The sequence below is a fragment of the Diadema antillarum genome, unplaced genomic scaffold (assembly GCF_040938485.1).
Source record: "Diadema antillarum isolate AM-2024a unplaced genomic scaffold, OU_Dant_1.0 seq00000343_RagTag, whole genome shotgun sequence".
NCBI lineage: Eukaryota > Metazoa > Echinodermata > Echinoidea > Diadematoida > Diadematidae > Diadema > Diadema antillarum.
The window spans coordinates 321,249-339,070 of NW_027271355.1; the positions used below are offsets into that span (position 1 = coordinate 321,249).

Consider the following 17,822-nt stretch of genomic DNA (forward strand, 5'->3'; position numbering starts at 1 on the left):
GAGCATTGTGATATTTGCATGTTACAGAAAGAAACAAAGAGAGAAATCACAAAAGTGCATCACACACGCTAGAAGTCACAAGATGGGAAAGAGAATATTCAAATGACAACTGGATCAGAAACTGCAACAAGAATTTATCAGCAAAGAGTTAGTAAATGACACATCACTGTTCTGTCATCATTGAAAGATTTACACATGTAATGCACGTAAGTTTGACATGAAGAAGTGGAAGTGGTAACCATAAAAAGCTACCACCACAGATATTACATGTTTGTGACAATTAATAACTATAGATCTTTACAGACATCAAAACAAATAAATCACAGAAAAGCTATGATTTCTGATATTGATTGTGATATTAAGGCAAGACTGAATCTCTGACAAGGCTCTGATGGAAAATGCTACGGAATGACAGTAATAAAAAAGGCAACGATAGCCTGAAAAAGAGAGAAAGATCATGGCACAATGCTATTAGGTGGTATAAGCTGATGGTTGATACAAGTCTACTATGGATGAAACTATATCAACACATGTCATGAAATACATGTAGATCAAAAAATTATACATTACACTGTTACAGTGTGTCCATACTCCAAAGTCTATAGTACTATCCATTATACACACATGGCTTGTACACTTTGGTGCTGTGGCCACAGTAAAACATTTTTACTGTGACTGAACGCTATTCCGAGGTGCATGCAGCTGTTATCAAAACCTGCCCTGGAACATTTAACTAAACACTGAATCCTCTATTCCATGGCATTCCGTGCTTGTTCTATGATACCGATCGCTGAATGGTATTGATCATGTGACCCACCTCCTGCCTAGGCCACTGTTGTCACTGTTTTCATAGAAACAGCTCAGCTTCAGAACACCACGTATTGCCAACTGAGAATACAATACGGCTTCTACTCAATGCGAGTCACTCAAACATATTTTTAGGAGTACAGTTCTGCTCTGAATGCCAACCTTTTAACGGCTGCCCGACAGTATCAGCCAGACAATCAACATATTTTCTGAATGCCAGACTTCATGATGCATTGATGTGCAATTTCCCCCCAGCACGAGGTAGCATTCTTTTATTAAGAGGTTGTGTGTAAGAACATAATGCTCTTGACGCACATCTACAGCAGAAGAACTGCTTTTCTTGCAGAATATAAGGAAGTTCTGAGTAATATTCTACATGTGCTACATCAGCACATGAAGAGTGGCACGCAATGGACTAATATCATAGTAAAGGACACAGATACATGTATAAATCACAGAAAAAAAGAAACAGAATTAAAATCTGAGTGGATTAAGGTTTTTGCACACTTTTGTTAGTAACATAATTTTGAATCCTGCCAGTTTAATGATAAAGTACAAAATCTAAGATAGACATTGTTAGTCAGAAGATATTCACAGAAAGGAGGACAAGGTGTCTGAAGGTACTGATACAAAATTAGAAGCATATCTTATGAAATAAAATATCAAATCTTTATACATATCAATTTTTAAAAATAATTTCACAATGATACTCTTATAACAAACTATATTTTCATTCGATACACATTCCCTGAATGTGGGAAAGAGACATGTACATCACAAATTTGCCCATGTAAATGGTTGAAAGTCAGACTGGTTTTCAATATGCAACACCTCATGGGTAATACAATCATATTTTTGATTGAGCAATGTCACACAGCTCATACATTTTATATGGTTAGAATACAAACTTTGAATGGTATTTTAAAGCCAGTGGGTGTAAAATTAACTGAAGACCATTATTTCATAAGAAAGTAAACGGAATTATCACAGACACAAAATAAGATTTTTCAGCTCATAGAACAGGCTGACATCAGAATCTTGTTTTCCATTCATTACTAGCCCTCATTTAGACAACAAAAGATTTAAAAAAAAGAAAACCTAGAACATCTATAATTTGATAGGTTTATATTTTCCTAAAATTAAGTAATGAAAACCCTAAAAAAACAACCAAAATACACAACCAAAATCAATGCATCAGACCATGCGAATAAAGAGTAAAAAGAAAAAAAAATATTTAGGAGAGTATTCCCAAACTTGTTAAAAAAGAACTTGATATCTTTTAAAAGGATTCATTCAAGAAGCCTACATATCATCTCCCACAGAAAGTTGTAGAAAAATTAGTGATGAGGAAATGGTAAGAACTTGGTATTATGGCACTATTCACAAGCTGCATAATACTATCTTGAGCAGGTGAATTGGAATACTGATATTCTTATAATCATGCAAATGAATGAATGTCCATCACAGAAGGAAAAGAAAAAAACAGACTCAAAGAGAAGAGTTTTGTTTGTCTTGGTTGGCACTGCACACAATAAACAATAAAACTTGTAGTAAATCTCTACTATCTGTAATTGAGAATCTGAAGGACATGGACTTTGCACACAGAGAATGATCTTCTGTTTCGTATTTACATAAGATCTCTTGTTGATCCAGTGTTACAGCACAATATCAGCATAAACTGCTTGATATGAGTAGTTTTATGCAAGAAAATTCCCCCCCCCCACAAAACAAAACAAAACCAAAACTACACAAACAAACAAATAAATAAACCAACAAACAAACAAACCCCAATATAAATAGTAGAATAAAACCCCAAAATGGAAGATGCACACATCACTGGATCAGCGTACATGTACATGTACATGAGAAAATATTGAGAATGCTTTCAGTACAATATAAACCAGTTGTTGCGGGGGGTTTTACCGACAAAATTTAACCTCATTTTTTAATGAGTTTTCTTGTTTGTATCTTTTTTAGTTGAGTCCTCTGTCACAAGGGAAGTTCCAGAATTTGACTTGACTTGATTGACACAGATCATAATCATGGAGAAAATATTTCTACTGAAAGAACGCAAATATCAGATTAACTCAATTACTCCCTAGATAGAAATTATACAATTGAGGTTAAGTTGCAATCATGTGTCCAAAGCTGTCACTCTGAGATACCCGGCCACGAAATAATACAAAGTTTGTCATTCTGCTGTGACTCAATTTTTTTTTTTCTCAAAATATCATTTATAATATTTTCATATCAAAGACCATTCAATGTATTTCTCTGATTGCTAAAGGACACCCTCATTTATAACCGTCTTATGGTGAGCTACACTGTAGTGCAAAATCTAATAAGAAAACATAGCCACCTGGAGAAAACGGTACACTAGTTGTGACAGGACACAAAAGACAGATAAGCCATTACAAACCTATTAATCTAAACTGCCAAGAGAAGAGTTAGGTATAGGGAAGAAGACATTAGGTTGTTTATGACTAAAATGTTAAAAGAAAAACAGATGTAAGAGAGATGTGATGCCGCTACGAAACTAACTAAACACCTCCTAACAACAGTGATGTTACTTACTCCGTCAGTATTAGGTAAACGCAGTGTGACGCTGTTTCTTCGAGACTGTGGAACATTGCCAGTGCACAAAAATCAGATGAACAAATAAATGGCAACCAATGATGATGTAGACAGCAAAGAAAAATAAAAAAATAAAGCAATCTCAGAACAATGCGATGGTACAAACAACCATCCTGCCACAATGCACATGTCTCCTCTTCAACCAAAGCACACTTGAAAATCCGACACACATATGCACATCATACACAGTCAAAAAATTCCTCTGAGCAAGTTCAAAGGAGAGACGCAGATTGCGCCTGCAAATTCAATGCCGTCACACGCACAGCAGACAAACAGCGCACGGCACACAGAGAGTCAACACAAGGTGTGCAAACATGTCATGTGTGACGACTTGTTAACTCTGTGGGAAACATTTGGCTTTACTAGGCACCAATGCATCCAAGGGTATTCACATTTGATCATGACATGAGTGATGTAAAGTACATTTTTGGCTGGAGCTGGATGTGCCCTTGTGCAGAGTGATCATGTTTTATCTGTGATCATTAAATTTTGTGGTGATGCGATGGAATAATATTTAATGTGCAATTTAAAGCCATGTTCATATTGGCTTCATCAAATAAAACAAACTCAAACTGCATGGTACGAGAGTGATAAAGAATTGTATGCAAAAGTGAAAAGTTACATTTCATATTTTTGGACTGTTTAACAAAGCAGTTATTATTGGTTTAAACAGCATCATATGTAAATCAGATGAGGTGATGTGTTTTTACTGACTTCCTTTTCGGAAATGAAACAAACACAGAAAACTTGTTGCTTTTGACTCAAACCCATCAATTATGACTTATAGAAGAGAACAAGTTGCAAAGGCTGTAGAAAGCATGTTTTTAGGATATCTGTGTACATACAGTGTACAGTGGTGATGAAGGCATCAACTAATCTAATTTGCATATGCATTCACAACCTTCATCACTGCTTAATGGAAACATGAAGAATTTTGAAATTCAATAGCATTCTTACATCAAGTTTTGATGTAAACTCTGTTACTCTGTTCATTTTTTTGTTGTTGACACATTCATTACACTCAGCTCAGAAAACAGAGTGGAATTGTACTTTACAGGAAGCTTATAATCTTTGCACATGAACAACAATTGTATAACCTTTCATAATGGTGATGAAGTTAGAGCACATGACTTGGCATCATGTCAATGCTATAAGGTTAGCTACATGCTGTATATGGGTTCATGTTTACAATTTTATGCAACAAATACTGCTCTACACACTGGTGCAGTGTTTAACAATATGACAATAATATCATGAATGCAATCAACATTGCAATAACAACATTGAGCAAATGGAACAGCATAGAGAAATGAATTAAAGATGATGCACAAAGAAAAAGACACAGAAAGAAAGACAGTGACTGAGATGAAAATTTGACAAAGTGATGAGTACAATAAAGGTACAATAATGATACCTAAAGGAGTTATAGAAAAACTAAATTCAAAGAAAAATCATAATTCCTCTGACTTTCCATGACAAATGAGCTCCAAATAAAAATACAATGCCATACTATAATCAATCTAGTTTTTACTTGGAGTAAAATCAAACAAACTTGATGGTAGAGGCTTCACTAAAATCAGACCCAAGATAAGAAAATTATGGAATCTTAAAGGGAAGATAAACCCCAAGAACAATGTGGATTGAGTGAAAGCACCAACATTAGTAGAACACATCAGTGAAAGTTTGAAGAAAATCGGACAATCGATGCAAAAGTTATGAATTTTTAAAGTTTTGGTGTTGGAACCGCTGGATGAGGAGACTACTAGAGGTTATGACGTATGAGTGGACAACAATACCAAGAAAATATAAAGAAAATACTACAAAAATCCATTTTTCATGAAAATTACAAATTCCATCAACTTGATATTGACATATGTTAAGGGTAGCAATTATTCCCCCTGCTTTCTGAAAGCGGTTGGTCCACTGCTCTTTCATAATTCTAGAAAAGTGAATTTTTGTTGAATTTCCTTTATATTTTCTTTGTATTGTTGTCCACTCATACGTCATATCCTCTAGTAGTCTCCTCATCCAGCGGTTCCAACACCAAAACTTTAAAAATTCATAACTTTTGCATTGATTGTCCGATTTTCCTCAAACTTTCACTGATGTGTTCTACTAATGTTGCTGCTTTCACTCAATCCACATTGCTCTTTGGGTTTACCTTCCCTTTAAAGTTTCAATTTGGTGTTTTGTTTGGTGCACTTTTTTTTTCTTACAAAAGAGTAACATTTATAGCCACCATATGTGCAAATTAGATGAGGTGTTGGGTGCAATCTCCTCACTACTTTCCAACTGATCCCCACACAGGTCCATAAAATTCCCCTTTTTGACATGAAACTCAAAAGAAAATCTTCTAATCTTTGAAGCAATATTTTGTTGTTTATCAAAGCCAGATGACTATGATTTTCAAGGAAAAGGGGCTTTACTAGTCAATTTGCTACCAAAACATGATTTTTTAATTACAATTTTGCACAATCATATCATAGAAAAGCTGTGTGTTGATGACACTACCTCACTTAATCTGCATTAATGGTTGTGACCAACAACTCTGATGAAATTTCTACCAGTCTGTTAAGTGATTAACTCAACCTGGACATGGTGTGGATTTGCACTTTCAGTGATTCCTTACTAGGAAAGAGTAAACGTTTTGCACTGTCAAATGAAGATTAAAGCTATGAATGTTCACTGACAAAAGAAAAAAAATGCAGATTAAGCATGTGTAAAACATTCTTTACAAGGGGAGGAATAGTACTTCAAATATGTTTTGTTCGTATATCTACTTTTTTGTTGCTTCTCATGACATATGGATTTCTCATGATATAAAATTATCCTAAATCTGCTAGTTCCCACCCTTCCCTCCCCAATGAAAATAATGCACAGTCAAGCAGAATCATAACAATTGCATCTTCTTTTATTTTTTCTATCAATGACTAAACTTGATTTAATGATATCAATTACACATAAAGAGGATAAATAAACAGATGGGAAACAAGATAAACAGGCAGTTTAGACAGAGAGAGATAGAGAGAGTGAGAGAAGGAGATGGGAATGAAGACAGACAACATCTCCTGGAGGAAAGGAGAAAATGTGATATATAGGGATGGTTGCAGCAAGAGAAATAAAGGCACAGAGAGATTATGTTCCAGACATTGGGGGGGGGGGGGGGGGGGGGGTAAGAGGCCACAAAAGAGTGAATATTTACTTTGCCACATGAATTCTTAGCAAACAGATGAATAATCAGCCACAGGGCACAGAAAGACAGTTACATACAATACAGTGGGTGAATTAAACATAGTGCGGACTGGTGCAATGTGTATCCGACATTTTCTGAGAGGAAGAATTCAAACAGGACTTACTCTGCGCAGCGGGCCGGGAGGTTGTATGGACTGGTAGGGTGAGGGAGAACATGTAGAGTACACAGGTCAAATGCAATTAGTTTAAGTCAGAAGTGTCCATGCCCCAATCATGCTGCCTTTTCCACCATAGGTTTTTAATAAATGATAGACATGCACATCCATTCACCACATGCTAAGAGAGACAATTAGAGTGACCTGTCCATCCAGACCGACTGCCCATGGGTTAAATGTCTCACAGTGGAATTGCGCTCTCCTCCAGATTGCTAGCCTCCATATGAGCTCATTTCAATGGACGCAATTAACTCACAGAAGGACATTATGACCACAGAACGGTCCATTGTTAAGATCAAGAGCCCAGGCATTAGATGTGGCCTGACTTTTTTTTTTTCCAATGGAGATGATTGAGTGAGTTTGAATGGAGTAATATTCAGGGAGCTCGGGGGAAGCGAGAGAGTGAGCGAGTGAGGGAAAGCATGAGATGGTGATCTGTCATTGGGAATGAAATTCATGGCTTTATCAAATTCAGAGTACTCCATCACCATCATACACCAGGCATATAAATTGCTAACCAATCCATCAGTGATACATACAGTTAGGTTAATATCATATGACTTGATACCCTTTACAGGTGCTAGTAACCACTACTTCCTAAAATCCTTTAATACACAAAGATTTTTTTTTCACCACTAACAAAATGACAGATGGAAAAAAGTGCCCATACTCTGCTTGGTAATAAGTATAAGTCTTCATCCACACTTTAATCAAATCTAGTTGCTTTGAGTGGAGAAGAAATACATGAAACAATGTTCACACTGTACATGTTGCTCTACGGGGGGTATTATCTTATGTGGAGAAAGGAACAGTGGTTTAGGACAGGGCAGGATATAACTAACCTATTACAAACACTCACATTTTTTTTAAAATCCCAATATTTTTGATAGTTATCTAATTTCAGCTTGTACATACATGACTATGTTGATCCAAGTATCTATCAAGGTTTCTTTATTGTACATGTCAGAGTTTTCAATGTGCAATTTTAACTCATTGTGAAGTGAAGAGCAATTCAGTCTGTTGGCTTTGTTTTACAGTATACGCTTTATAAAATCAATAAACAACTTCAATTCCATTTCATTCAACTACTCAAATGAAATTCAGTCAATTACTAAAGCAGTTTTCTTGAGCAGAGGGTGCAATAGATTGAGATGCCTAAAAGTCCCACTGTTGTCATTATGCTTGCCAGATAGCATGCTCAATCAGTCATATAAACCTCATGCACAAATACAGTCGGTCATCAATTTCAGTCCCAGGCAAATATTGGTCTTACCCCGTTGCCATGACAACAAGAGTTCGTGGGTAAACAATTCACAGGGGGGCAACTCCTTCTGGCTCATGCTTCGACTCGTACACACAAACCACAAACTCATGCATACTGGGGTAATGTCATACCACACAGGCATACATGCAGAAGAGAATGTTTAATGTGAGTGTCGGCTCATAATGATCCAAATGTTTATGTCTAAAGTGTTGTGGGTGTGTGTGCGTCAGCAATAAATCTTCTAGCCAGGTTTGCCTTCTACGTGTTCTTATCTAACTATGAGTGGGATTAATCCATTTGTAAATTTCCTTTAAAATATCGTGGAGGAAAAAACGAAGATGCTAGCAGGCATCCCAAGGTCAATTAAACAAATGAATTTTCTCCTCCCCTCCAACAAATAAATCATGTCTTTTCACCTGACTCCAAACAAAAATACTGTGAAATAAGATATAACTCTCTGCAACACATCAGGGCTTTGATGATTCATGTACTGGTCTTTGCAAGTCTCTCAAAAAAAGGAAGGGGTGCACTTATGCTAGGAATCAGTAACTGTAATTAGCTAATTTGAGTTACATGTTGTAAAACCTAAAATAACAGCCAAAGTATCCATACATATGAAAATATAGATTGGGAAAATTCAGAGATTGAGATCATATGATTTGATTGGCATATGATTTACAGCATGGTGCAGTCCATATAAAACATCAAATTTGTATTACGGAAAAGAAATCACCAATAACCCAGAAACGTTTTTCTAATCTTAAATGTTTGCATAGATGTTAAACCTAACAAGAATTTATGCTTCATCTTTCTTACATGAGAATATTTCTTGAGTGACATGTCTTGAGCATTTTATGATTCTTCATGGGTCAGTATCTTTTGCAGTCTTGTATTTTTTTTTTAATTTTTTGCTTTAAGTTGCTGAATTGGAAATGAATAATGAGGTGCTTCCATGGTAGATGACGTCATCAGCTAAGAAACACAGAGTGCTCACTTTTTTAAGGTATTGATACCCTCTGTAGTCTTCATTTATCATGTATTAGTGTAAGGTGTGATTTTCTTGTATTTGATTTGCATGAGGAGCACACTTGAGAAAGAATGGAACATTCTTCATTGATCACTCAGTCAAGTTCTATTCTCCTCCAATCATATATTGTATGAATGGAACAGGTTTCATGGAAGGATGAAAAAAAAAAAAAAAATGTACGATGACATGTTTGATTACTTGATCACATGACTCCCATGAAATGGACAAGTGAGTCATAAAAAGGGAGTGAGAAAATGTTTGCAAAGAAAAGAAAAATTCTTTGATGACTTACTGCTCGTCTTTCTCGCAACCTGGCTGCCTCAGCAGGGTGGTTGAAGCGAAACATGTTAGTCCTTCCCAGCATAATCACAGCTCCTGGTGCGGAGAAACAAAATAAAAAAAGTTACCAAAGGAAAGACAGCACCTCCATTTATCTATAAAAGGTGCCACAACACACCAATATCACATCAACATCACACACTGCCATCAAATACAGAACTTTAAAATAGTTACATACTGTCTGTTTGTCTGTCTTTTACTGTTTCTGATAAAGTTTACCTTGACTGAGTTCCACAGGCCTGGTGACATCAAGCCCATTGACAGCACACATTGAGTCCCTTAGAGGGGTGAGGATGACTCGGCCATTTTGATTTGTGATGAGGGCGTGCTCCATCTCCATGTCGGGCCCATAGAGAACTGAAAGATGTCAAAAAGGCCGCACCAGTCACAGGTTAGCAAGGTAAACATACATCTTTAGACATCAAAACTCTCGGAAATGATTGATACTGTAAAACATGATATATTCGCGGCATTACATTTTCGCGAATTTGAGCTGACAGCCTTTTTTGCGGCATGAAATTTTCGAGAACTGCCACTAGCATTCAATGCACATAGTGTAGACAAGAACTTTCACATGCATTTTAATTCCGCAAACTTGGCGCTCACGAAATTCGCGAAATTAAAATGCATGCGAACATTCCTCATTCTACAGTAACTGCAAATCAGTTTGCTAATAACGACATACAAGTGGATTAAATTACTCTTTTGATTAAAAATGGACTGCATAATGTGAGATGCAGCAAGTTAAAAGAAGAAATTTAACAGAGAGCTGCGAGCAATTTCAGACTCCCCAGATCAACAAATCTAAGATGGAGAATCACACAGGCAGTTGGTCTAGTTTGCTGTGTGGTTTAATGTATGTTTTGCATCAGAGGACAAAGACATTAGGAAGAGTATTGTAATAAATTCCTCAAAAACATTATTCTCCAATATGCTCAGAACACATGAATGCAGCACAAGAGCCCTTGATTGCATTTCCATGGAAACAGCTGCACATTAATTCAAAGCTTCAGTTGCTATGCCAACGGCAAGAAGCCGTACAAATATGAACCTCCCAGACAAACAATACTTGGATGGATACTCACCGATATCTTGACGCTCTGGAGCATCCTCTCTACCTATCTTTGTCTTCCCTTCCTGGAAAGAAAAAATAACAAATTACATTGATTTCACCGTTTTCTCTTCTACTGTCAGTTGAGGCATTCTCATTGTTACCTTTGCATCAATTAAAAAATGTATCTCATGTACATGTATAGAAGATAAAAAACCTCAGAATATCATGTCATTTAAAGATAAATCTTTTAAATGTCTATGTGCGTGTATTTCATAACCAACTGTCAGCTACCTAAATTTCCAGAAAATTTTGTGTGATGATAGCAGTCGATCAGCACCATGAAAGTATTTGTACGGTAATTTTTACAGCTCAAGCTTGTATTCAGCACAAAGAAATCAAAGTCATCCCTGCATTTCTCTTTCAATCCCTTGAAAACCTAGCACAGCATCAAGTCCTTTTCAGACAGAGTGATATTCTTCATTAGTGATATAAAGTCATTGCAGTGGTCAGAACTGCCCAATGAGGGTACAATGACACCACATTCAGCTGTAGATGTGCCCACTCCCCCCCCCCAAAAAAAAAAAAAAAAACACTCCTGTGTTGCCAGTGAAAAGTTAGTACTCTTTAATAAAGACTGTACCTACCTTGAGGTGGTAGAGAATGATACCAGTACTGAGAAGGTCATCGTCCATTCCTATCAGATGAGGTAGTTCAGACTCTACGATGACACCAACACTCTCCTTCCGAATCCCAACGTTGCACTCCTACCATCATACATGGATACACACACACAAAACACAGGATCATAATCTTACTGTTCTTAAAATTATGGTTCAAAAGACTATGAAAAACCCACAATTGAAAATGATGACTATCTAAATAACACAATGAGACAAAAAGCTGTGTAGTCCCATGAAAGATTTACATTTGATGCCAAAGTCGGTTTTTTTAAAATCGAAATTATGTATGTCAACTCTTCTTTTCAATTTGCATTTCTCATACCAAATGGATCACATCTTCATTCATAATGTATCCCAAGCAGTAGCTGCTGGGAGATATACAATACATTGTATAGCCTTGAGATGACAAAAGCATGCATGACAAGCCACATGTAAAAGCTTGACAGTGAAATGATAAACATTGACAAAGCAACAAAAAACACACACCCGATTCTACCTGACTCGAATGCCACACCTCTGTAAGCATTACAGCAATGGACATGTCTTCTAAAATGCCATGACCACATCCTGATGTACACTCTCATTCAAATGTTTACCTTTCAGCCCCCATGCCATCTAGATATATTTGTAATATCTCAGACAAACGAACTAAAATATACATAAACCTGACCTCTACACACAGGGACAGACTGAGATACGTTCTTCAAACAAAGCTGAGAAACCTTTATTTACTTTTGCATAACACCACCTGTATTTGCAGTAGCCATAATGGTTGGGTTCTTACTCATCCCTGTTTTTGAGGGTACATTGCCAGTCACACCTTTTCATGACAGGTTAGATCACAAGAGAGAATGGAGAATGAAATATAGTTTACAGTAATGCTGAAGAAGTGCAATATTCTATACTTATACAGTACTATTCATTAGATAGAAAGAAATAGATGTTTGAAACAGGTGCATATATTTAATATTCAATGCTACCCCCACGCGCGCGCACACACACACACACACACACACACACACACAAACAAACAGCTGCATGTATTCAATGCTAACCCTGCAAACTGACAGGTGATTAAATGAGAGAAACGATCACTGTTTCCATTCAAATCAATTGTTCTCACAATAAATTATTTCACCTCATCACTGAAGACACTTGCAGACCTGCAGAGTAATGTGCAACACAGCGCAAGAATCATTAATTGATCTGACATGTTCGTATTACGACCATGTTAACACGACCTCTGCCAAGGGAGGAGGTTATGTTTTCATCGGTGTTGGTTTGTTTATTTGTTTGTTTGTCTGTGTGCACAATAACTCAAAAAATTGCGAACGGATTTGGATGAAACTTACAGGAAAGGTTGAGAATGACACAAGGAACAAATGATTACATTTTGGTAGTGATCTGGGAATTTTTGTGGATTTTATGAAGGATTTTGGATATTTTGGCAGGTAGGGCCAATGAACTTGGGAGTTCAAGCTGTGCATTTTTGAGGTTTTCATACTTGCACTAAAGTGTGTGCTCTAGTTTCTGCTAGAGTGAGGCGTGCTGCGCAGCTGGAACTTGATGACGTAACAAAAGGCTTCTATATTGGGAAATCGGGTGATTTTCAGCTTGGATACATTCATTGTATGAGTGGAAATCACTGATCTCATTTGGAGAAAAAGATCAGTGGTAGAAATGAGCTGCTTGGTGGAGGTCTGCACTCTCAGAGTGCTTCTCTAGTTTGATTTGATTTTCATGAAATTGGTCAAAATCACCCGTAGTATGGCTTCAACACTCCAAAATATTCAACATGACGCAGGTGAAGTAAACTGCCTCTAACAGTCACACCATCTTGCAAGGGTTCAAATTTCACCAGCACCTTTAACTGCTCATGCATACAAAATTTGTTATTTTATAAATGCAATAACTCTGCAATGCATGAAGAAACCAGGGCCCTGTCTTATAAAACTTGTGATAGAAATCAATCAATCATAAATCTCTTGAAAGCTGCAATCAATCGCAACCTGTGATTGATTAATTGCAGTTCTCCGTCTTAATTTCAATCATATCTTTTTTATAAGATGGATTGGCATTCAGTCGTAAAGTTGTGATTGATTTGAATCAATCACAAGTCTTTATAAGACGGGGCCCAGACATTGTGATCCCCTCGCACCACAATGCATATCTTGCCTTGGCCATTCAAACTCTTTCACATCATGACAATCAAGGAAAGGAAGAAGAAGACGAAGAAGAAGATGACAATGAAGAAGACAAAGAAGAAGAAGAAGTAAAAGAAGAAGAAGAAGGAGGAGGAGGAGGAGAAGAAAAGGAGGAGGAGGTGAAAGGGGGAGGAGTCAAAGGTTATGAGTCACTTGGAACAGACCTGCATGATGCGTGCTGCATCCCTCCACTTCTCTACCCAGGCTTCCGTCAGCTGGTCCACCCTCTGCTCATTCTCCTGCAGCATGCGACAGATGTTCTGGTCCTGGATCAGTGATGCTTGTGAGCTGGCCTGTGATGCACATGTAATTAAAGTATTAGTACATAGTTGGGGCCCCAAATAAGTTTTAAGCAATTTTGATACAAGTATGTCATGTACAGTGTATATATTCACAGAAGGATAGTGACATATTTTGGTCTAGTAAGTGTTTATCAGTGATATTTCACAGGGCTGCACACTAACCCATTTTTTTTCCTGGTCCAACCTGTCTGTTGGATCAGAAGGTCACCCACTTTTTCAATTTTTTACTTGGTCCATTCCTGAAAATGTTACTGGTCTGAAAGTGATTTTTACTGGTCAGGGACAACCGGACCATTGCTATAGTGTGCAGTGCTGTATTTCATGAGCTAACCTGTAACACACATTCAATTTGAGATATAACAGTATTCATGCTTTGGTTACACACAATATACTGTTGCCTGTGACTTTGGCAGACTTACATGTATTAAATGTACAATCAGAAAGCCCACTTGTAGGACACAAGTAGAAACAACTGGAATAGCAACACTTAATTTTGTAAACATTATGGAAGCTGTCACCAGACATATCTAAAGGGTGTGTACAGTTCTGGTTGGGGTGAGGATTTAGCTTTTAATGTTTTGTGAGATATTCAGGAACCACTCTAAGAGATGTCAAAGAGCATGCAATTCTAAGGGGTATCAAAAGTTTATTTGATGAAAATCGGTTTTGAAATGGCTGAGATATCCCAAAACAAGGTGAAACAAAGAGATCCTAATAAAAGGCGTGGCCTGTCACCTTTTATTATTATTACTTATTTTGATATCCAGCCATTTGTAAACCAATTTTCATCAAATAAACGTTGAATCTTTCTTAAAGGTATTAGCCCACATTTGTAAACCTGCAGCAATTGGTCTCATAGTTAGCATGGAGTTTGGGTATGATTGCAGTAACACCTGTGCAAAATTTCGTTCCAATTAGTCCATTACTTTCATAAAAATAAATGAAAATGCACCGTATGCATGCGTATAACGCTCGCTAGCTCCGGTCCACATACGCACTACATGCATGCGATACATGTGTAAGTTACATGTACGTAGCTAGCCCGCGCTCGTAATTCGATTTTGGGTTGGGTTGACCCGGTTTGAAAATTGATTTTAAAACGATGATTTTCTCTCTTTTATCGAATGGTATAGACAAAGAGCAACAGGTGAGGTATGTTACTGTTATAACTTGTACTTGAAGTCATATTGGACCTGTTTTATGCAGTTTTGATTTTCGTGGGTTTGCAAATGTGGGCTAATACCTTTAAAATTACATGCTCTTTCATATTTCATAAGAGGTTTCTCATTATCTCACTTAGGAATGTTCAAAACATGAATCCCCACCTCAACCAGTACTGTACAGTCCCTTTAACCTGTGAACTGTATCTGATTCATTAATTGAAGTTAACACTCATTATTACCATGGCAACAGATTATATACCAACAATTAATTGGTCATTTTCTGGCTACTGCCATCTTTGCAGCAGCATTTACAGCAACCTATAATGACTGTAAACATCTCTCTAAAACAAACTACTCAATCAGTGGTTAAATAAGCACTGAGCCCAGTTACAGAGGGCATTGCAAGAATCATCACTTCCTCTAGATCTGAGATAAGTAGAGAAACAGAAACAGCTGATGAGTTTTCTTCCAGGACTATCTCGCTGCTTTTGAGTGATGGATCATGCAACTCTCTCTAACAATGAGCAATTGCTAAAAGGTTTATCACAAAAAAAAAAAATAATAAAATACCTCCGTTTCCTGCCAGTTCATCAAATTATAAATATGTGCAACTGTTAATATCCGTACTCAAGATTTCACCATATTCCACAAGATCGCAACATATTTGTGTATTATGGTACCACTCTGAGCAACATATCTCTACAAAATGCTATACATTGCTTTCAACATGATATATATACATAAAAACACACACAACACATACTACACACGTATTTACTCACACACACATACTTATATGATTATATATATCACACTTTGTTCTTGGTGAGTTTAATTCTTACAAATAAGCATTATTTGAATTATCACTCTGATATTGTCCCGTATTTTAGGAAGGATAAGAGGTACCCAAATAACGAGCAGGAAAGGCAAAAGAGAACCTTGCATGAATGTTCACAGCACTAGTACTGTGCAATATTTACACACACAAACCTGCAGGTGTAGCTCTTGCTCTACAGACAACACAACACCAATGCATCATGAACACATTGCCATGTTTTGTTTTGAAAACAATGATAAATTTCACGTAGTAATGTATATGACAAACATAGGCAAATAAGGTGGACTGCAACTATTCCCTCCCCCGTACAAAAAAAAAAAAAATTGCTGCTCGTCTCATCAACTGAGCTCTGAAATAAATTAACAATGTTCTCAGTTTTTTGCCAGCTCAAATTCTATACATGTATTCCACTGACAGCCATGGTGTTTTCATAAAAATATAGCACCTTTTTCATCACATTTTCCTGCAATAGACACAACACACGTCTTCTCTCTGTGCTTGTACAGTTCAAACGAGGGAAGATTACTAAATGGCCATCTTACCAGACTTGCACTGTTGAGGAGCATCTTCAGCCGGTTAATTTCCTCCCTCAGCTCACGGATCAGCCTCACGTTTCGGTCCTGGGGGTTGGGGGGAAATTGGTGGAGAAAGATGGTGCCGTGAGCCCTTCGTCTCATCCTCGACAACAATGCACTTTCACCCGTCACAACAACAACGGAGCGCTACATAATATTTCACACTGGCTGACGGTCATGTCTGTCAATACCCAGTGTGCTCATGTATGATGCAAGGAGGAGATTGCATATTCCAGAGAGGCTCAACAGGCACCACATTTCCTAGCAACAGGCAGCGAATGGAAAACGTAAACCACAAAGAACACCACCCATAATGCAGGGATGTGTAAATGATACATCAGGGTAATGGTTGATGCCCTAGATACAAGGCTATGCACTTATGCATGGCACCTCGTGCAAGAGTCTCCAATGGCAGGCATAAATAGCCAGCTTGTATTACAATGGGCTGCATGCATGGCCGCCTAAAGATGTTGAGATTGTTTTACTATAGAGGTTATTTGTCATAGATATGCTATCTTGGAGGCCCTGGTCAGGGCATACGAAACCAAAACATTCTCAAAAATCTAATTGCAGACAAGTCAGTGACATTGTTTTCATCCCTCCTAAGCCCTGGGCATACAAATATAAAAGGTTCAGTCGGGCCAGATGAGATATGTACCCAGAGACACGTCACTGATGGAATGGATGATAAGGACAAGAACCCTTGAGGAGATCAATGAATCATATAATCTTTTTATCTCTCAATAACATTCTGATCTCTTAGAGTGACACTACTTTTTTTTTAAAGGAATAAATATAGTTTTGAATTTTATAAGTCTTTCTCTCTACATCATACATACATCCTACAGTCTTGGGCAATAATTCCTCTCAATTTCTCACAATCATACTGTAATGTAATTTACAGTATTGTGAAAAACAAATTATTATTATTATTATTATTATCATTATCATTATTATTATTATTATCATTATTACTATCATTATTATTATTATTATTATTACTATTATCATTGTTATTATTATATGTTATCTCCTTGCAAATAAAGAAAAATAACACTTTCATACAGTAAAGCATTGACAACCAAATACAAGCATCCATAATCCGGTCTGTTAAATGCATGGTGCACTTGAACAAACAAATGTTACATGATTTCCAGAGCTACCAAGTCCCACGCATTCTGCGTGAGACTCAAGCATTTAGGGCCTGTCTCACGATCTCACGCAGGGCACCCATTTTTCTCGAGCATCGGGTGAAGTCTGCAATTTGTGCCAAAAATAAGGAGCATAGCTCAAAGGATTCAAGTGATAGTTGCAATTGAAGGTATATTGCCCTTTTGTCTTTCAAAATTAGTAAAAAATAGTCACTTAAATATGCACCAGATCGCATCTTTAAGAGCTAATAATTCAAAAAAGCTCCCTACCATGGGAGGGGTGACACCCTCCTCGTTCGCGTGCGCATGCGCGTGAGCGCCGAAACGCCGAGTCATGAAAATCTCACTCATAAAAGTTTTTTGAACTTAGCATCTCT

At 37.2% G+C, this 17,822-nt stretch overlaps 1 protein-coding gene across 1 annotated transcript in view; it reads right to left on the reverse strand.

Moving 5' to 3' along the window:
• LOC139730926 (uncharacterized) overlaps positions 1-17,822 on the reverse strand; it is a 101,144-nt gene that overhangs the window by 36,237 nt on the left and 47,085 nt on the right. The window contains exons 13-20 of the mRNA XM_071641809.1: positions 16,262-16,339; positions 13,581-13,709; positions 11,177-11,296; positions 10,564-10,615; positions 9,698-9,835; positions 9,351-9,514; positions 6,798-6,827; positions 3,382-3,426 (exon numbers count right to left, since the gene is read on the reverse strand). Coding sequence (XP_071497910.1) covers positions 3,382-3,426; positions 6,798-6,827; positions 9,351-9,514; positions 9,698-9,835; positions 10,564-10,615; positions 11,177-11,296; positions 13,581-13,709; positions 16,262-16,339 — 756 coding nt within the window. The remainder of the gene's footprint in view (positions 1-3,381; positions 3,427-6,797; positions 6,828-9,350; positions 9,515-9,697; positions 9,836-10,563; positions 10,616-11,176; positions 11,297-13,580; positions 13,710-16,261; positions 16,340-17,822) is intronic.